This window comes from Manacus candei, unplaced genomic scaffold (assembly GCF_025592945.1).
Source record: "Manacus candei isolate 608988 ecotype Guabito, Panama unplaced genomic scaffold, ASM2559294v1 h1tg000011l, whole genome shotgun sequence".
Lineage (NCBI taxonomy): Eukaryota > Metazoa > Chordata > Aves > Passeriformes > Pipridae > Manacus > Manacus candei.
In genome coordinates this window covers 16,947,726-16,969,248 of record NW_026138059.1, presented here as the reverse complement: position 1 = coordinate 16,969,248, position 21,523 = coordinate 16,947,726, and the positions used below count along the sequence as shown (strand labels likewise).

General features: G+C 37.7%; 1 protein-coding gene across 1 annotated transcript in view; it reads left to right on the top strand.

Annotated features, from left to right (window-relative positions):
• EYS (eyes shut homolog) overlaps nt 1–21,523 on the top strand; it is a 671,723-nt gene that overhangs the window by 217,745 nt on the left and 432,455 nt on the right. Inside the window, exons 17-18 of the mRNA XM_051778236.1 lie at nt 18,066–18,237; nt 18,760–18,838. Of these exons, the coding sequence (XP_051634196.1) occupies nt 18,066–18,237; nt 18,760–18,838 (251 nt within the window). The remainder of the gene's footprint in view (nt 1–18,065; nt 18,238–18,759; nt 18,839–21,523) is intronic.

The window sequence follows — 21,523 nt, the reverse complement described above, 5'->3', positions numbered from 1 at the left end:
CCTTATGTCAAAATATAACTGAGATGATTCAGACATACCTCAAGTGAAATAATTTTCATGTTAATGAAAAATTTATTTTATATTCAACTATAAACCATAAGTGTCTGGGTCATTAAGTCTGCTGCAAAATGGATTTAATAAGAATACAATTTTTTTGACTGTAGAGTTCTGTTTGTTCATTCCTAGTTGCTTCATTTGAAAGGATTCTAGGATTACCAAGTTGTTACTGCCTTTGTTGACAGATTTGGTCCTTCTTAAGTCTTTATTTTCTGATCTTCCTTTGTTTCAGGTTAAGTAAATCAAAGATCTCTTTCAAAGACTAAAGGTTTGGGGTTTTTTAAATGTGTTGGGTTGACCTTGTCCCTCTGCCAGCTGCTCATCCAGTTGTTCTTTCAATCCCCCTTATCAACAGAATAGGAAAAGAAATTAAAGATGAGAAAACTCATGGGTCAGTGACATGGAAAGTAGGATTGATTGCACCCTTCAGTGAGTTTGCTGATGACACCAAGCTGTGTGGTGCAGTTGACCTGCTGGAGGAAAGGCATGCCATCGAGAGGGACCTTGACAGGCTTGAGAGGTGGGCCCATGAGGTTCAACAAGGCCAAGTGCAAGGTCTTGCATGTAGGTGGGGCAATCCCAGGCTGGAGGTGCTGGTTGACAAGAAGGTCAACATGACCTGGTGATGTGCACTTGCAGCCCAGAAAGCCAGCCTTATCCCAGTATGCATTAAAAGGAGTCGGGGTCAGCAGGTCAAGAGAGATGATTCTCCCCCTCTACTCTGCTCTTGTGAGACCCCACCAGAAGTACTGTGTCCAACTCTGGCTTCCCAGCACAAGAAGGATATGGACCTTTTGGAGTGAGTCCAGAGGATGGTCACAAAAATGATCAGAGTTAGAGCAGGTCCCCTGTGAAGATAGACTAGAGAGTTGGGGCTGTTCAGCCTCCAGAAGAGAAGGCTCTGAGCAGACCTTGTAGCAGCCTTTGGGTACCTTCGGGCAGGGGAAGGGGGGAAAGATTTTAAACTAAAAGAGGATATATTTAGATTAGGTATTAGGAAGAAATGCTTCACTGTGTGGTGGTGAGATACTTGAAACAGTTTACCCAGAGAAGCTACGGATGCCCCATCCCTGGAAGTGTTCAAGGCAAGGTTGGATGGAGCTTTAAGAAACCTGCTCTAGTGCAATGGTCCCTGCACATGGCAGGGGAATTGGAACTAGTTGATCTTTAATGTCCCTTGCAACACAAAACTGACCATAAGTTAACAGTTATCCTCACAGTCAAAACAACCTTGACTTGGGGAAAAATAATATATTTTATTGCTGATTAAAATAGACTTCTGTATGGGAAGAAAAAACCCACAATATAAAACAACAGTTTCCCCTCTTTCTTCTCTTCCCTTAGCACACTTTCACATTTCCAAATCATCCACCTCCCTGCAAGAACAGCACAGGGAGATGGGGAATGGGGGACTGTGGTCAATTCATAACAGCTTCTTTCTGCTACTTCCTTCTTCTCACACTTTTCCCCTGCTCCTGCATAGGTACTTTTCCCAGGCTATAGTCCTTCAATATATATCTACTTCAGTATGGGTTCCACCATTCGCATTCTTTCAGGAAAAAATCACCTGCTCCTGGATGGAGTTCTCCATGGTCTGTAGTGTGGATATTTACTGGTGTTGGGAGTACTCTCCACAGAGTGCAGGGGAATATCTGAACCACTGTGGTCTTCCCCATGGGCTGTGAGGAAGTTTCTGCTTCAGTGCTTGAAGCAATTTCTCTTCCTCCTTCTGTGCCCTTGGTGCTCACAGGGTTGTTTCTGTTTTCCCCCCTTCATTTGTGCAGTGTTTTGCCCTTTCTTAGATATGTTTTCACAGAGGTACCACCGTCTTGAGGGGCTCAGTTGTGTCTTACAGTGAATTCTTTGGAGAGAGATGGAACTGTGTCCGCCATGAGGCAATCCCCGGTCTCTCCTCACAGAAGGTGCCTTGCAACTCCCCCAACACTTTAACACCTCCAGTCAATACTAAAAGTAATATTTCAGTGTATTAAACTGAGGCATACAAATTCAAAATTCTCATTGAAACTCCCAATTATTGGATATCATCCAAAAGATACCTAAAAATGAGTAGGTACCATTAAGTCACTGGTTTCAGTCATCTTTTCTACAGAGCAGTAATTATTCCTTAATTTTAAATAGCTATTCTGTTCAGCGCAGATCTACTCTTTCAGTCCTATTTTCTCTATGAGCTGAGTACAAACTGATATTTGAAAGTGACTGTGCACTTAAGTTGCATGTTAAACCAAGTCAAAATGTTGGCTTAAATAGCTCAGCTTGTATTTTATCTTTTATGTCAGCTCTGAAGCCTAGCCTTCCTTATCCTGGGCTTAGGAACCTGCTGTTCATCTTGTCTGTGTGACAATGAAAACTCTCTTCTGCTTTTCATACAACAGGCTGACCTAATAAAAATGTCCCCCAAAATCTAATCAATGAAAAGGAAAAGAACTTTACTCATCTTTTTTGACCTTCCCAGCTATTTCTACAGCTTTATACTGCCAGTCAACTGTGGCAGTGATTACATCTGCGCTCCTCAAGCCTCTGCCTGCCTTCCTTGCTATTGATATCCAGAGGAAGAAGAGTAACTACACAACTAACTGAAGTGACTACTTATTTAGAGTCAGAGGCGAGGAATCTCTTGGCACACTTCCTGAAATGTCAAAGCAAGATGCAGCTTATACGTCAAGAGGCCAAAACAGATTGGCACACCAAGAATAAATCTAACATGAAGACTGACAGATCTGTATGTCTGTACTAAATTTGGAGGTAGCGGTGTCTGCCTTTAGTTTAGGGATTAGAGAATTCACATAAGTTTGGGGAATTTTAGATTTGGTGAAAACACTATCTTCCCAAGGACCAAACTGAGGTTTGCTGATCTGTTGCTCCCCATATCATCCTTTCGGGTTTTTGGGGCGATAAATGCAATGTTTCCCTTTCCTAGTCACTGAGAACCTTCCCAATTTCCATTTTTTTTTCAGATGTAATAGTAAGCAACCTTTCAAGGATATAAGTCGACTTTCTCAGCACCTTCAGGGGCAGTCCATAGGGTACTGAATTACGGTACAAGAATTGAACACCAGAATTTATGTTTAGCCCAGTGTTCTGTATGCCACAAGAGAAACCAAGTTAGATTATCGTGTCTAATCTTTGTTACCCAAGTTCAGTATTTGGATGTGACTTTTTCATAATTTGATTTCAAATATTGTATTTACAGCTTCAGAAACAGGAGGACATAGTCCAGCAAATACTTTTTTATTTGAGGAAACATTTCTTTTGTGTAGTCTGCAAAGGTTATCATGCCATATAGTGGTGACCTCCAACTAGAAAGATAAAGAAATGTGCAGTTTCAAAGAAATGAAGTTACTGAACAGCTGAAAATTCTATTTATAAGAAAGAAAGGTATCTATAGCTCATGCTAAGTCTCTGGTCCTTAAGGGGACGGAGTCAATAACTATCTAATTTTTTGTACAGATTATGCTCAAAATATGCAATGCTACGGGTCCATTTATAATGAGCATTTGGCAACAGCAACTCTCAATGTGTATACAAATTAAATCTGGTGATTAGGAAGTTGGATGACAGTATACTCCCCTTGTTTAGTGAAATATAATTGTTTTGGGTTACAGATCTGTGCCTTTAGGGAGAAAAATCCCGGTCTTTTGGCAAAGAATATCTAAATATGAAGTGTTTGTTCTTCATGCTCATTACTGTCTAATTTAAATGTATTTAGTATACTGATTCTAAGGTGATTTCACCAATGTGTTGTACAGCTAATTACTATTTATCTTCAAACAGAACCAGCTTCTTTTTATGGATTTATAGATGTCAGTAAAAGAGGAATAGAACTAGCGCTGCTCCTTATTTTTGACTACTGAAAAGAAGCTGTGTTATTTATGAATAGAAACAATGTAGAAAACACCACTTTATAATATTAAAAAGGACACTGTTCATGCAGTCATGTACATGCTAGGAACTAGATAAATTTCCCACTGTATCCACTGCTTAGAGTGCTATCATGGATTGGGAGAAAATCTCAATTTGATTCTCACACTTTCCTCCAAGTTTCCTGCACATTCATAGTGGTTCCTAAATTAATAAATAGTTTCAAATGACTTCTGCTGCTTTTTGCACACATCACTCCCTGTTGACCGGAACAATGCCTTGAACCTAGTTTTGCATACAATGTAAGATTATGATAATACATTCTCCCCCACGTTTTCTCTCTTTCTGTGGCTAGTCTGTTTAATAATAATAACAATTAATACAAAATGGGAAAAACAAACAAACAAACAAAACCAAAAGCTCTCAAAACAAAATAACCCAGAAGAAATATTTTCAATATAAAATATCCAGTGGTGAGCCATCTATGCATTCTGCCAGTTTATGTGAAATGTTGCTCCATGTTAAGTAGATCTGGAAACATATGAGAACAATTATTTAATTTATTAGTGAAAATGGAGGAAGGTGCTCCCTTACACTCATATAACTGACAGTGGTAAGCATATTGTATATCACAATTCAAAATTTGCAAGCTGTATTAAATGGAAAAAAGGAAACAGCTGCATCAGAATAATGCAGCCCCAGGGTAATTGTTTTTCCTCTAAAGAGTGACACTAAAGTTAAATACAAAGTCATAGTAATATGGCTGAAGTAGTTCTGCTCTCAATATCTTTATTTGGGACTCTAACGCTCCATTGCATTATGCTACCTAGACATGCTGATAGTTCTTTCCTCTGTCTTCTAGTTTCTAAAGTCCTTCAGCATCTGACTTTCATGGAACGGCTGGTTGTCTCTCTCAAAATAAGGGACTTTGCTGAGGTATTCAAGAATATTGGCACCATTCTTGTAGATTGTCTTGTTGCCACAAAATTTCAATATAATTGTAGTAGTAATAATAACAGCAACAATAATAATTCCTTTCTTCGGGAAACCGGTAATAGAATCACGGTTAAACACTGTATCCTAATTATGGAAGTGCTTCTGCGAAGTTTTGTGGTTTAACTTAATTTTTTATCATGATGCTCTATATACTACATAAATATCTTTCTTAGGACACCCACATAACTATTTAACAGAAAAGGAACATTTAACCAAACTGAGACAATGGTTAGTAACTGAAATAGATAATATCAAATCATCTATCAGATCAGCAGTTTAGGGTAAAGCAGATGTAGAATCTTTCTCTGAAGATTTTTGGAGCTGCTTGAAATGAAGAATGCAGAGGATAGGACTATACTTCCAATACTCAAAGGGGACTTTAAGAACATTTGAGAGCTTATGGTTAAGTGAGTACTAGGGAATGAAGTGAGCACTTCTGGTGAGGCTGCTCCTTGAATACTATATTCTGTTTTGGACCCCTCACTCTGAGAAGGATATTGAGATTCTAGAAAGTGTCCAGAGAAGTGTGGTGAAGCTGGTGGAAGATCTGGAGCACAAGTCCTATGATGAGGGGCTGAGGAAGTAAGGACCTTTTGTCTCTCTACAACTACCTGAAAGGAGGTTGTAGTGAGGTGGAGGTCCTTCTTTTCTCCCAGGTAACAAGTGGCAAGGTGAGAGGAAATGGCCACAAGTTGTACCAGGGGAAGATTAGTTTGGATATTGGGAAGAATTTCTCCTCTGAAGGAGTGAGCAGGCATTGGAATAGGCTGCCCAAGGAAGTGGTAGAATCACCCTCCCTGGAAATGTTCAAAAGGCATGTGGCTGTGGCACTTGGGGATATGGTTTAGCTGTAAACACAGTGCCAGGTTAATCGTTGGACTTAAGAGGTTGATCTTAGAGGTCTTTTCCAATTTTAATGATTCTATAGCTCTGAGTGTTTATATCTAGATCTTATTACAGAAAGGTACTAGTTGAGAATTTAAATTATCTAGAACTTCTAGAGCTAAAATCAGTGGTTCATATTAATTATACTAACAACAAATTTGAGAAAGCCCTGATGCAACTGTAAGATCTGTTCCTTAGCTGTTACTGCCAGCTAGGAGAGTCTGTACTTTTCAACAAGTATAACTTTGGAGGGATCTTTGAATATATTGAAGTATGTCATTGTGCATGTTTTAAAGGAGTTTCTATTCAGTAAGAGGTACCAAGGCCCGGGGGATTGAAATCTCAATTTCCACAAAAATTGCTCTGCTACAAATGCTGTGACAAAGGAACTTTTAAGCAGCTCTGATGCGAGAGCACCACAAAAGAACATTATACATCATAATGCCAGTCTATTCTTCTGTGGTTCTGAGATATTTCTTTGAGCTTTGTGTAAGCTGTAAATGTACTTAATATCTTTTATATTAAATTATTGTAGCATTTCTAAAATAAAACATTTTAAATTAAATAAGAATATTTTAATAACTATTTCTCATGCTTTGGTTTGTTTTACTATGCATTCAAAAATTCATGACTGAGAACTAGTTAGATAGAAACAAGTAATTCATCATTTTAAAACCTGTGGATATTTCAATCAGTCACAGCAATACATATCTAAAACAATGACTGCTGAGTGATGTTTTCACTTTGCAGAATACAACATGCTATATGTTAGACTGGTTACTGTAAAGTTGTGCTTTTTACTTCTGAAAAGCATAGCCATGGCAGTGTCATGGAATGTTTTGTTCTCTGGAGCTATCTCTGCCAGGAATCTGTGTCTTTTATCCTCAATAGGCATCAGAGACGTAGATGACTTCGTGAAGACTATTTTGCTGACTAATGTAGAATGAGTTGACATTTCATGCTAAGAATCAAGTAGCTTTCTTAACAATTCTACTGTTTTTTTCCCTAACTTGTAGTGGAAAAAAGAATATTATGGGGCAACTCTCTGGGTCTCACTGATTGCATGGCTTGGATCTGTTTTATTTCCCCACAGCCAGCCTAAATTACTATTATAAGCTGTGAAATTCTCATTTGAACCAAATAGTGAAGGTGGTGCGCTATGATAATTAAATGAATCAATCATTAGCGCCTCCCAGGGGGTCAGATAAGGGACATCACTGGAAAATTCTTCTATCTAGTAAGGACCTCTGATTATTATCTGTTATTGGTTATTCAAGCTGACAGCGACAAAATAACAAAGAGAAGTCCAAGGGCAGTCAAAATAGACTGCAGGGCATTGGGACAATTGGTTGAAAGATCAGGAGCACAGGTAGTGATTTCCCTAAACCTAACCCAATCCTTCCGGAACAAGGAATAGTATTGATAGGAATAGGCAGATCCATCAGGTCAATGAGGGACTCTAAGGTTGATGTAATTGGAAAAGTCTGATATTTTGACCATGGGATGATCTACTCAACATCTGGCCTACTAACAGGTGACATCTGCATCTGAGTTAGGATCTGCATCACCTGCATCTGAGATAGGATGCACCTATCTTGTAAGGGAAAAAGAATATTAGCACAGGAGCTAGTGGGGCTTGTTGACAGAGTTTTGAACTGGCTTGTAAGGGGGAAAGGGAAAATACCAGGCTTTGTTAACCTCCTCCTAAGTCTGAGATAACACTCAGATAGTAGTACCACCTTTATCTTATTTCAAGTTCCCACTGTGGTGGCTTAACTTACAGTCCAACTTCCAGGTATCCACAAAGGCATACTGGGAAGGGGCTTTGGTGGTTGTTGCTGGTCACAGATGCCATCTGTTCCATAACTTGGGGTGATCTTTATTTGACTGGGGACATGCATACAAGCAGTTTGCCACAGTGGGAATTTTTGTCTGGCTGTTACCCAGGATGTGCTAACCAGCTCTTACCTCCACCAGGCCTGGAGTTGGTGTCATCCTCTTCCTCCGTTCTGTGCTTATTTCATGGCAAAGTCTTTCTGTGGCCTTAGCAGTGTTTGACACAGGCAACTGTGCTCTTTAAGTTCTTACAAAGGGTCTGGAAGGGAAGCCTTAGGAGTAGTGGCTGAAGTCAGTTGGTTTGTTCTGCCTGGAGAAGAGAAGACTGAGGGGAGACTTCATCTCTGTCTTCGACATTCTCATGAGGAGAAGCAGAGGGGCAGATAACTGATCTCTTCACCCTTGTGACCAGTGACAGGACTTGAGGAAATGGCAGGAAGCTGAGTCAGGGGAGGTTTAAGTCAGATATCAGAAAAAGGTTTTTCAACCAGAGATTGACTGAGCACTGGAACAGGCTCCCCAGGGAAGCAGTCCCAGCACCAAGCCTTCCTGAGTTCAAGAAGCATTTGGACAACACTTTTAGGCACTTGTTGTGACTCTTGGGGTGGCCTGTGCAGAGCCAGGAGTTGGATTCAATCATGCTAGTGGGTCCCTTCCAACTCAGTAAATTCTATGATTCTATAATAAATATGCTATTAGGGGACTGATGTATCTCTCTTAGGAGGACAGGCTGAGGGAGTTGGGCCTGTTCATCCTCGAGAAGAGATGACTGAGGGGACCTCATCAAGTATTTGAAGGGAGGGTGTCAAGAGGATGGAGCCAGGCTCTTCTCAGTGGTGCCATGAAGCAATGGGTAAAAACTGAGGTACTGGAAGTTCCACCTGAATACGAGGAAGAACTTCTTTACTTTTGTGATACTCAAATCATATCCATGTTCTGAATAATACATTTTCTCATCAGTAATTAAGATTAATTAAGATTATTTTCAGCTATTGAGATTATTTCCTAGTGTATCTACTTTCTGCTTGCCTGCATAGAGTCTCAGTGTGTGATTAGAGTGTTACTAAAAAACTTAAGAAAATTACTAGGCTATAATGAAACTCATGCTAGTCATAAGTAATTTTTTCATATATCATCATCGAATTCTTGCTGTATTTTTGTCTGCTTCCATGGACCCACTGTATACTTCTGATCCCATGCATTTTGTCATTAACCAGGCTACCAGGTCAAGCTATCCAGGGGAAATTTCATTCTTGAATTAAAATAAATCAGGTTTATTTTTTATCTTTTGCTGAAATTAGTGTTAGCTATGGGGTCAAACCAGGCTGCTCAGGTCTTTGTCCAGTTGAGTCTGAAAATCCTCCAGGCACAGTATTGTTCTCATTTTTTATGTGACATTTAAACTGTAGTATGAATAATACATTGCTTTACTAATAGTGGGATTCTTTGTATCCCAAGAAAAGAAAGACAAGTTGAGTGTTTAGCTATAGAGCAAACTTTGTCTTTTATTGCCATTTGACTGTAAAAATGCATAAGTGCTTCAGTTTTAAATAAGGCTATTACAGACAACCTAAAACATGCCTAATAGAGGAGAAAATTAAAACCCATGATAATAATAATCTTAATATTCTGAAAGCATTCATGTTATAGATGGATAAGGAATTAAATATGAACATAGTTTTTTTACACAAAGCTATACTTATATTATTTTAGAGTGTTTGATAGGTATTTGCAACTTGCCCAGCTACAATGTGACAATATCACATTGCCATCTTTTCTGACAATATTGACAACTATGATATTTTTGTCATGATGTTTCCAACATTCAGACAAGAATTGATAGATTTTACTTACACTGTCTTCACATTTATCTTGTTTTGCATCCTTTTTTGTAAGTTTATTCAACTGTGAAATAAATTGTAATTCTTAAGTGTTATATCTTTAGGTATAGCTTGATTTTTTCATTTTGTAATTTAGTACATATGATTTCTGCCTTCATCAGGCTTATGCCCTGGCTGTGTGCTGACCCAGCAGTGCAGGGGCTCAACCTTTGCCATGGCCTGATCAGTGTGTTGCTGGTTAAATCCCTGCACATGGGTCAGTGACTGTTGCCTCCCCTGCTCAAACTTCAGGTCTGGCGGTGACCCCACTGGGGAGGGGGTGACACCTTCCCCCTGTCACTGCCTGACAAACCACAGCCATTTGTGTGCATGGGGTCTGGGAGTGGGGTGTCAGGGAAGCAGTGCCAGGCAGGCAGCCTGGGAGGAAAAAAGGGGCTGTGACAGGGAAAGGTGTAAAGGGAACACCCAAGCAGAACCCAAGACAAGGTGATATCAGTATCATATTGCTTCAAAGAAAGAGGAGAAAGAAATCCTCCACCAGGCACATCACAGTCCTTCTATCAAAAATGTCATGATGCTGGCAAGCCTTTGGAATTCCCCTCCCTCCACCTCCCATTTACAATTTCTGAGAGTAAATTGTAGTGTCACACTTTAGACCCACAAGCAAATTTGAAGTGTGAACACACCACCAGTGGAAAGGGTTAGATACTGGCAAGAACTGGAGGGAATTTTGGTAAACCAATTTAAACATTTTAATATCTATACTTTTCAGTACTAATAATTGGGACTATCAGACTGTTTTAACAGGAGTGCCATTAAATTCTAGACTTTTTGTATGGTATGTTTCCTTTGGCCTGTCACAAGATTATGAATTTTTGAAATTCTATTCTTTTTAGTAGAAAGTGTTAAATACCGTAAGATCTGATGCTTGATCTGAGGCTCTCATAACTGAGCTCAGCAATAAACCAAGAATTAATTTACTTAGGTAGATTTCTGCTTCTGATGGTCTCTGTTGCTCCTCTCTAAAGTTCCAACATCTAAATAACAGACAGCACAAGCTACAGGTGATGTTTCTGTATTTTATCCCTCTGGTTCTCATGTTCACTTTAAATGGGCAGATATAGTTCTTAAAAGTCATGCATGCATATCTTAGATCCCAAATTGATATTTAATGAAAACAAATGTTGTCAAAGTTTTAGGCAAAGCAAATTAATTTGTAATTGTTTTAATTACTTTGTTTCTTGTGGTCTAATCTTATCTTGTAAAGTTCTCTTTGCTTTCCCAATCAGAGTGGAAATCAAACCTTGTCTAAAGACAGAAAAAAATACTTAAAAATAGGTGGCAACCTTTCAAATTTTCTGCAGTCCAATTAGCACCAATCTAACTTGACTTAATATAAGAAAATTGAAATAATTGCCTGAAATAAGTCTATTACTGACACAAAGTACAATAGAAATGGGAAATCTAGGTCTCTGGAATTAGTCACTATGCTATAATAAATCTTTCTAAGATGAAATCAAAAAAACAAGCTCAGTGACCTTATCAGCCCTAGTTTTCTATGCAGCATACTTACAAAGCTTTTGTTAACAGCTTATTTACTCATAACAGGCTGAATGAGACAACACTTAAATGATGTTAAAAGGACCTTATGCTATTCAAAAGATTAATGTCAACGTGACAAAACAAGTACTTGTTCTTTGCAGTCAGTTGCTAATTTTGAGGCAACATGTTTTTAGAATTGTAAGAGGGTTGTTTTAGAATATGATAATTGAATTATACTTTATAAAACCTAATTTATTGGAGATGAAAGACAAATTCTTCTCAAAAATGTCTTCTAAGGAGACTAAAGCATTTATTTATAATTTATTTATTTATTTGTATTTCTATTTGTATTACTCATTTATTTATTTATTTGTATTTATACCAAAGTATTTCAAAACATGATAGCTGGTAGAAATTATTACATATCATATTTTTTCAAGATGTATATTCTGCATCTGCCTGTAAGAGGTTAAATATCTGAATTTTTCACTTAATAGTCATCCCAGCTTGGTTTTCCTTTAATTATGAGATGCTATCACATTATTTTCCCATATACCAGTTTTTCTTTACATTGCTTTTGATCCCATATAGCTCAGCTGATGTTTTTTGCTCTGTATGATTTTCTTGGTTTTTTTCTTGTACAAAAAGTCAGCTAAGAGTGATCTTTTACCATGCTCAATCATAGTCAAGATGGGGCATGCTTAAATACATATATCTGTCCAAATTTAGATTTTGAAGCTGTAAATAACTGTGTTAAGTATCATTCTAGTGTCTTTCCATAAATTCTGTTTATGATTTATAATTGCTTACAGTTTGATGTTTCTTGAAGTTATAACAGTGAAGACCACTCTTAGATGAAAGGTAATTTTTAAAAAAAGCAAGTGAGTTTAAAACCCCCCACTAATTAAGCCCCTATAAATTCATATAAATATGGTATTAGGACCTGAAATTAATCTACAAATTGAGAGATATTTCACAAGCATTAACATTTTAATTATCAACCTCTATGATACATAAGGATGTTAGAAAATATTCTTGTTCCTCATTTTCTACTTATTTTAGGATTTAACAGTCTTACACTGAAATTATTTAACAAATAATTAATTTTGTGTCTGTAACTGTAACTGGTTTGTAGTATTTCTGCTCATGTTTAATTTGTGAAATATTTTTATTCCTAATATTTATGCTATATAAAATTTTTTTACATTTTTAATTGGCTTCATTATTGGTTATATATATACATATGATATATATACATATGTATCATATACATATGATACATCTTTTAATTGATCTTTTGATTATAATATATATATTATGAAATCTCATGGAATGGTCACAAGTAGTTTTCAATAGTCTTCTAATATTTGATACTAAAATTTACTTCAGCAAGAAAACTAGGTGCTGCTGAGCAATTCTGAAAGGACATCTCTCCTCCTCTCTCAGTTCTGTCTTTTTTCAATAGGATATGAAATTTTCAGTTATCATAGAAGGACCTGTTTTTTTGTGTTTCTATATAATGTATAAATTAGTATACTATGTGTGGTGGGTTGATCTTGGCTGGATGCCAGGTACCCACCCAGCTGGCATCCCAGTCAGACAGGGGAGAGAGTAGGGTGGAAAACAACTCGTGGGTTGGGATAAGGCAGTTTATTAAAAGCGAGACAGAAGCTTGTGTGTGCCAAAAGCAAAGCGAAGCAGAAGATAACAGGGTTTATTCTCTACTTCCCATCAGCAGTGGTGGTCGGCCACTTCCAAGAAGCAGGGCTTCAGCACACATAATTGTTCCTTAGCAGGCAGCCGCTGGAGATAATGAATGTCTGCCTTCCTGCTCCTTGCCTCAGCTTTTATTTCTGAGCTTTGGTCAGTTTGGGTCAGCAGGCCTGCTTGGGTCCCCTTCCAGGATCTTGCCCTCGACTGAGGAAGGAATGTTACAGTGCAGATGCTGTGCTCAGCAGTAGCCAAAACATCGGTGTGTTATCAACACATTTCTAGCTGCCAATGCAAAGCACAGCACTGTGAGAGCTACTATGGAGAAATGAGCTCAGCTAGACTCAGTACACTATGATAATTTCCTTTTTTATTTTTGGGTATGCTCTCAGCAATCAACCATGTTTTTATCACACATTTGTTTTTCTTTTCCAGGTGGTACGTATTTGACTTCATTGTAGTACAAAATTCTGTGTTTCTTCCTTCTCATCTCTTTTCATACTAGTCACTTCTTATAAATTGATGTCTTGAATTTTTAATCTCCTCAAATCTCTTTATTGTCTCCTACAAACAAAAAACAAAAAAAGAGGAAAAAATAAAGAGAAAAAAAAATCGGTCTATAAATTATCATATTCCTCAGTCTTTAGCCCTCATGATGAAATAATTTTATACTTGGTATATAGAGTTTTTATATATTTCATAACATATAAGTTCTATTATATCTTCCTATGAGTCTAATAGGAAGTAAACAAATCAGAATAAGCACTATATTTTCAAAAATCAAATCCAGGGATGGAGATTTCATAACTTGCCTGGGTAGCCTGTTCCAATGATTGACCACCCTTTCAATGAAGAAATTTTTTTTCTAATTTTTTTCTAAACTAAACCTCTTCTGCTACAACTTGAGGCTATCTCCTCTCATCCTGTCACTTGTCTGGGAGAAGAGGCCAATCCCCACCTTACTAAGACCTTCTTCCAGGTAGTTGTAGAGAGCAATAAAGTCCCACCTGAGCCTCCTTTTCCTCAAGCTAAACAGCCCAGCTCCTTCAACCACTCCTCATCAGATCTGTGCTCCAGACCCTTCACCAGCTTCCTTTCTCTTCTCTGGAGTGAAGGGCCCAAAACTGAACACTGATTCAAAGTGTGGTTAAAAGTCTTGATGGAAAATGTGAAAATCTCTAGATCAGGATGCAGGTGTGGAATTGCGCAAATGAGCTCCAAGAAAAGCTGAGGCACCGCCAATTAGCAAAGTGGGCTGGACAAAAAGATGGGAATTGGAAAAGGCTGTTGAGTTTTCTTTATTAAGATATGAGACAGACTGATCCTTCTCATGAATGGATGATCTGAAGAAGTAGGAGAATAGCTGTCTTCTTTTCATCTTAGTGTTACTGTTATTACTCCATACTAGTTCTTCTTACATTTATGACATTTCCTTGCCTCCTACAGCACTGACACATAGGGGAGCCCCCAGGTTTCCATTAATACATTAACCCCCCAAATGTGGTATGTTTGAGATACTTTTCTCTTTTCTTTGATGCATGGAGGCATTATTTCTAGCAAGGTAAGTACAGTCTGTAAAGCAAAACTCCAAGAGGTGTCTTCAGCCCAGTAACACATCTCACACCACCTGAACTATGGAAAACTTTACAGGTGACATTTTAAGCAAAGTGCAAGTTCTGTGGTATTGTAGTCTACTTTACAAAATGTTTAGTTTTATTTAGCAAGATTATTTTAATTAAAAGTTTTCATACTTTGGAAAAGGATTAAAAAAGACAGTTTTCAAATTAAATGACAGTTATATTGGAAGAGAATGACAGACTGTCTAGTTTACAGTCACAACCAGTTGCCAGCCTTTTTGTGTCTACAATGCATCATATTACAAATTTAGTACATTTTGCTCTTGGAAGTAATTTAAATGAAAATGTTTATTCATATCAGAATGGATTAATCGAGTGATCCTTAGGCATTAGTGTTAGGGATGTATTTGACCTGATTTTTTCAGTGGATATTAGAATATGGGTGTTGAATTTAAAGAAGAAATTTTAGCATTCTAATGTAGATCATTTTCTATAAAAATTATCAAAAATATTTTGAGTTTGTGCATTTTGGCAGGAACATTTGAAACCCTAATATTGAGGAAGTTATTTTCTTTGTTAGAACTGATAATTAAAAATTACTTTTTAAAATCTTTTCTTTGTTAATTTAATTATTTTTCTGTGTTATATGCATTCATTTTCATCTTTAAACCTATTGTACCATCATTACTGTAATAATTATAGTCTGTATTCACCACAAATCTCACAAATTCTTTTTAGGGTAGGAATGACAAAATGGACTTTTACTCTCTACATGTCTGAAACTTTTACTAAAGGTCCATTTTTCCTCTTAATATTGCCTTCATAGTAAAGGTAGAATATGGAGATATCATTAAAAGGCATTCCAGTTCTTTCCAACAGATTCAGTCTTACTTCAGAGAATCTAATTACACGTCCTTGCTTTTTTGTAATGCTGTAGAATACAATGCCATAGAGCTGCCCTCAACATTCAGATACAAGAAAAGTAATCATTTTCATAGTTGAAAGTAAAGTGAATTTGAAATGTATTATTCTGTAGTATTACCATCCTGGCAATGTTTTTGAAGCGCTTCTTGATAAGAGAAGATTGAGAACTTTTTGCCTTAATGCTGACTTACAAGGAGAATTGCCTCTTTGATAGTTCGGTCTGCTATAGCACAACAGATGAACTTGGCTTCTCTCTTCTTGAATTTAGATATTGTTCACAAAAAATATGTTCACGAAATACCTTTTTCTGAAATTTTTAAGTTCTTGTTTTTAGTGATATCAAATAAGATATCAGTGATCCTGAGAGTGTGACACTAAACAAGAAAGAGGATCCAAGGAGCACGAGAGAGCAGAACTCTTTACTGAATCCTTGCATGCCACAGGGGATAAACAGGTTTCAGAACTGCCTTCTAATTTGTACCAATATAGAGCTTAGCATGGTGCACGTGCCACTGCACCAAGATTTGGTCAAACACAGAATTGTACAGCAGCCCCTCTAAGTTCATTTTTCTAGAGTACCCGCCAAGTCCAATCTCCTGTGTACGCTTTCTGCTAGAGCATGACAACAGTGCTCTAGGGCTGCTGAGACTGACACCACAGACTTCAAAAAGGAATTGGGATGTTTTATTTTCTCTGACTCAGTTAGGAAGCTGAAAGTATATTGTGAAAAAAGCAATTTCCTTAAGTGTACAAAATATTTTTATATACCTAACATTCGTATTAACGTGAATATTACACTATTGATCTCCACTAAATAAAAATATTTCCCATTATCTTAAAGTACCTCTTTTTGTAGCACGTTAATAGACTTATTGCAAATGCCAGAATTTGATATTTGGTTGTATAATTATACATGGACTAGACAAAGGTTCCAGTATTTCTCTGGAATGCTGTTCACTCCTTCCTGTAAAAAGCTGATTTTGCCTTAAGCGTTCCTTTTTTTTCTCATCCACACCTCCGCTGGCCCACACACCTGAAAAATCAGTAGAAGTTTCTTGCATTATCAGTAGTATACTGATTTGACCTGGCTAGAGCTAAATTTCTCCATGATATCTAGTAAGGAGCTGTGTCTTGGATTTGTGCTGAAAACAGTGCTGATAAATCATAAGTGTTTTAGTTATTGCTGAAGAGCGCTTACACAGAGTCAAGAGCTTTACTGTTCCTCACTCCACCCCACCAGCAAGGCGGCTGGGGATGCACAAGAAGCTGGGATGAGACATAGGTGGGACAGCTGATCCAAACTGATATAAGAGGAAACAGAGAATCACAGAATGGGTAAAGCTGTAAGGCACCACAGTGGGTCATCTGGTCCAACCTCCCTGCTCAAGCAGGGTTATCCTAGAGCACGTTGCATAGGACTGTGCCCAGGTGGCTCTCGAATATCTCCAGTGAGGGAGACTCCACAACCTCTCTGGGCAATCTGTCCCAGTGCACACTCACTCTCACAGAAAAGAAGTTCTTCCTTATATTCAGGTGGAGCTTCCTGTACATCAGCTTCTGCCCATTGCCTCTTGTCCTATTGCTTGGCACTGAGAAGAGCCTGGATCCATCCTCTTGACACCCTCCCTTCAGATACTTACATACGCTGATGAGGTCCCCTCTCAACCATCTCTTTTCAAGGCTGAAAATGGCCAGCTGCCTCAGCCTGTCCTCATAAGAGAGATGTTCCAGCCCCTTATTCATCTTCATAGCCCTATCCTGGACCCACTCCAGAAGCTCCATGTCTCTCTTGTACTGAGAAGCCCAGAGCTGAATACAGTACTCCATATGGCTTTACTAGGGCTGAGTAGAGAGACTGGATCTGCCCATACCATATGGCTTCATGCTCAGGATGTAAAGCTGGGGAAGAAGGAGGAAGTGGGGGTACGTTCACACTGATACCATTCATTTTCCAGGTAACTACTAAACGTGATGGAGCCCTGCTTTCCTGGAGATGGCCGAACACCCGCCTGCCCATGGGAAGCAGTCAATAAATTCCTTGTTTTGCTTTGCTTACATGCATGGCTTTTGCTTTGCATATTAAACTGTCATCTCAGCCCATGAATTTTCTTACTTTTCCCCTTTTGTTTCTCTTCTCCATCCTGCCATGGGGGTGCATAACTGGCTGTGTGGTGCTTAGCTGTCTACCAAGCAGTGGGCTGCAACTGCTTACAGAGAGACCTATGCTCATTGTTTGCCAATTAGTATTTTGAGAAGTTTCGATGGAAGTTGTGGCACTTACTTATAAGCATAAAAGTGCACCATCATATCTCTCATAGTGAATGTCTTCAAAACTATTTTGAAGAATGTTATGTCTTTCACCATTTATCAAAAGCCCCTGCATTTCAATTTCATTTTGAGAAAATAAATATTACAGTTAGATCACCACCAAGACCCATCTCATTTTAGTTCTATATTCCTTTTGGAGGAAACCTGTGTTATTCAATTTTATAATCACAATGTAATAAAGTTAATCTTGAAATTTCAATTTCTGCATTTCTTGCCAGCTGGTCCTAAAAACCTTCTCGCCCTACTATAATTACAGATGTCATTATTTTATATTTATAATTTATCATTATATATTTCAATATAACCCTAATTTTTGGCATTTAGACTTATAGGTAATTACAATTGGATATTCTTTACTGGTAAATATATTGAACTATATGAACAATCTATGTAAATAAAAGCAATTTTTCTGGAATTATTAATAAATAAACTTGGCTAGTTTGAGTTTAGAATTTAAAGCTTAGTTGCATTTTCTGTTTTTTTTAAACAGGTGATAGATGTGAAGTAAATATTGATGAATGTATGTCCTCTCCTTGCCTCAACAATGGAAGTTGCATTGATGGCATCAGTTCCTATAGGTGTCACTGTAAGAGAGGTTTCACTGGACGAAACTGTGAGATAAATGTTAATGAATGCTTGCCAGATCCTTGTCTTCATGGAAGGTGCCTATTTTTATTTAACTATTATTATCTCCAAGTAATGCACCTAACTAGCAATATTTAAGATTTAATGATATGGGAAGGTTGATAAATATACTTTTAATTATGTTCTTCCATAAAGTAAGAGAACAAGCACACTTAAAGATGACAGATGTTGCCTGCTTAAGCTAATGTAATATACTGTTACATTATCTCGGTTTCTCTTTCATTTTTGTTCATTAGCATAAACCAGTATTCAGTATATGTGGATTAATTAGTTTAATATACTTGAAAGTGAATCTTTAGCTGTTACAAGCCAACAGGTTGAAATGGGAAGATGTCTTTTAATATAACAATCAGTATCCTTACAAAATGCCTCAGCATCCATAATACACACATTTTAAATCCATTACTAAAACTAATTAATTTACCATGGATATCAGTGAGTTATGTCAGACCACTATTTTGAAATTTATGAAATGTTACTACTAGTGCTGAATATGGAATTACGTAGCTTCATCTGACTAACTCTGTTTTGTATTTCAGATGTATAGATCTCATTGATGGGTATCAATGCTCTTGCGAAGCAGGATGGACCAGCTCAAGATGTGAGATAAATATTAATGTATGTCTTATTTTTTTAAAAAAATTATAGGAGAAAGGGTAATATGTCACTTGAAACTCATTTTTATTTAGTTGACCTCTGAAGTCAGTTTATGGAAAATGCATGACAGAAATTCAGTTTTTTAAAATCCATTCTGAAAAGCTCATTATTTGTTGTTTATATGACACTGCATTAGAAAAGATCATTGATAAAATGTCTAAAGAAGTCTAAATGTGCAGTGTGAATGATAAATCTGAAAGGCCACAGCAAGCTAAGCCGACATTACCTGAAAATCATTTTTCCATGAGTTTGGGATAGATAGGGTAATTACCTAGTTTGCACTGTGAGTCCCACTTGATGTAGCTTAGCTGTATATTTGAATAATGAACATCAAAGTGCAACGTTCTACATTGAAAGTTGCCATGACTTGCCTTAAAGTTTCAAAATCCAGGCAATTATAGAATTCTATGATACAAAACCATGGTGTACTAAATATATTGCCCACTTTCTCCTCTGAAGTTCATTAATAATTTTGTGTTAACATGTGGACAAGAAGGCATCCATATATCCAAGTTCTGCGTAGATTCCCACGGTCAGCAAACTTGTAGAAGGTGACTACATCTGGCAGAACACTGAACAGTCCCTACAATATTGACCACACTTTGCAGAAAGTATTGAACTGATTTAGACTTTCTCAGATTTTTTGCCAGAGATTGATCAATCTTGGGATATGATCCTCTTAAACGTATTTGCTCTCATGAGAAAGTCTGGCATGAGATCTGCCTCCCATGTGGGCTATCTGGCTTCTAATATTGTGCTTCTGAATCGTCAAAAAACATTCCAAAATGTTATGCAAACTTCTTTTTAGTTTGTGTATGAATGCAGGTACCTTTCATAATTTTTTATTTACAGCTTAAAGTACTAGATAACTAAAAATATCTCATATTATGTAAAGAAAGTATGGTCTATAACTCTTCCATTGAAAATGCATGAAAGTCTCACACAGGGAATAAATCTAGCTGAAATATTAGTTTCCAACTCCCTTTACAGAAAGAAAAAGTCAGAAAATAAGTAATTCAGCTCTACAGAGTGTGCATCATGATATGATATTGCAAATCTGTATGATTATCAGCTGTTACCAATGCTAATACAAAATACTCTTGGGTAATATTTTCTCTAGCAACATCCATGATTTACACTTTTCTCCATTTTAAGAGAATGAGAGATTAAATGACCTGTAGACAACTTCATAAAATTATATTCAAAAAATAACTTAGGTGTTTGAAAATGCGTAGATTAGAAATTCATAGGAATTATGAAACAATATACATATACCTTTGACAGATAAGTCTGTCAGAGTGATGGTTTCATCTTTTGATAGTCATTCTATTTGCATGCAGTGTGATTTCCAGATTAGACTATGCTGCAAATGTCATATTTTAAAGACTCTAACACTGTATTCATCCTACTCAGATATATATATCATGCCTATGCAACTCTTACAGTGATCAGCTAGGCTTTCTGACTATGTAAGGGTGTGCATATCTTGAAAATCATGGCAGGCTTATGCTCTGTAATTGTTTTATTCTAGATTAAATTCAGCCACTTCCTTTATTTTGAAATACAGTCATAACTTAATCCATATCAATACATATATATATATTCTTCACTTGAAGGTACAACAACGGCTATGCAAATTCATTGTGTGTAGGTGCCAAGGTTTTGTTTAGAAGGGGTGCTGCAGGAGTGGCCTCTGTGATAATGGTCCAGGGGTGGCCCTGTGCTGGAAACAACCCATTTAAATCAGCTCCAACTAACCTACTGCAGGGTACAGCTGAGCCACTCACTCAAGATGGTGGCATATTTGTAGTAACATATTTAAGAAAGAGTAGAAAACTGCCCAGCAGAGAGAGGAAACCTTAGCAGTATCAAAGGTCATTGAAGAAGGAGAGGTAAGAGGTGCTCTGGACACTGAAACAGAGATTGTAGGAGCTGTAGCCCCTGGAGAGAATGATGGTGGAGCACGTATTTGCCAGTAGTCCATGGAGAGGACCATGCCAGAGCAGACATCTGCACTGAATCCCATGGGAGACCCCATGCTGCAACATGTGGACATGCCCTGAAAGAACTGCAGCTCATTGAGTGCCCGCACAGCAGCAGGGTCTAGGCAGAAACCATGACCCACAGAGAGGAGCCTATGCAGGAGCAATCTTACCCTACATTACAGGAAGAGGACCCACACTGAAGCAGGGGAATACTATGAGAAGGAAGGAGCAGCTGAGAAGAGCTGGTGCAAACAACAACCCCCCTTTCCCGCTCTGTCTGCACTTCTCAGGGTAAAATGAGGAGGCAGAAAACTTTGAGATAGAGACATGAAGTTGAGCCTGGGAAGAAGTGAGGTGTAGTTTTAGGTTTTGTTTCTGCTTCTCACTGTCTCAAAATCTATTTCTAGTTACAATAACTTAAATTATTATTTAACCCAAGTCAAGTCTGTTTTGCCTGTGACAGTAAATGGTAAGTGATCTCTCCGTCCTTATCAGTCTAGGAGCTTTGACACCTTATTTTCTTTCCTTGTCACATAGGAGGAGGGAGAAAATGGCTGGGTGGTCATGGCAGAGTCAGGCAAGGTCAGCAACTAAGGTGATTCAAAGAACAAATTTAAAAATGAAATATATTTGTGTATGTATATGTATTTCCCTAGACATA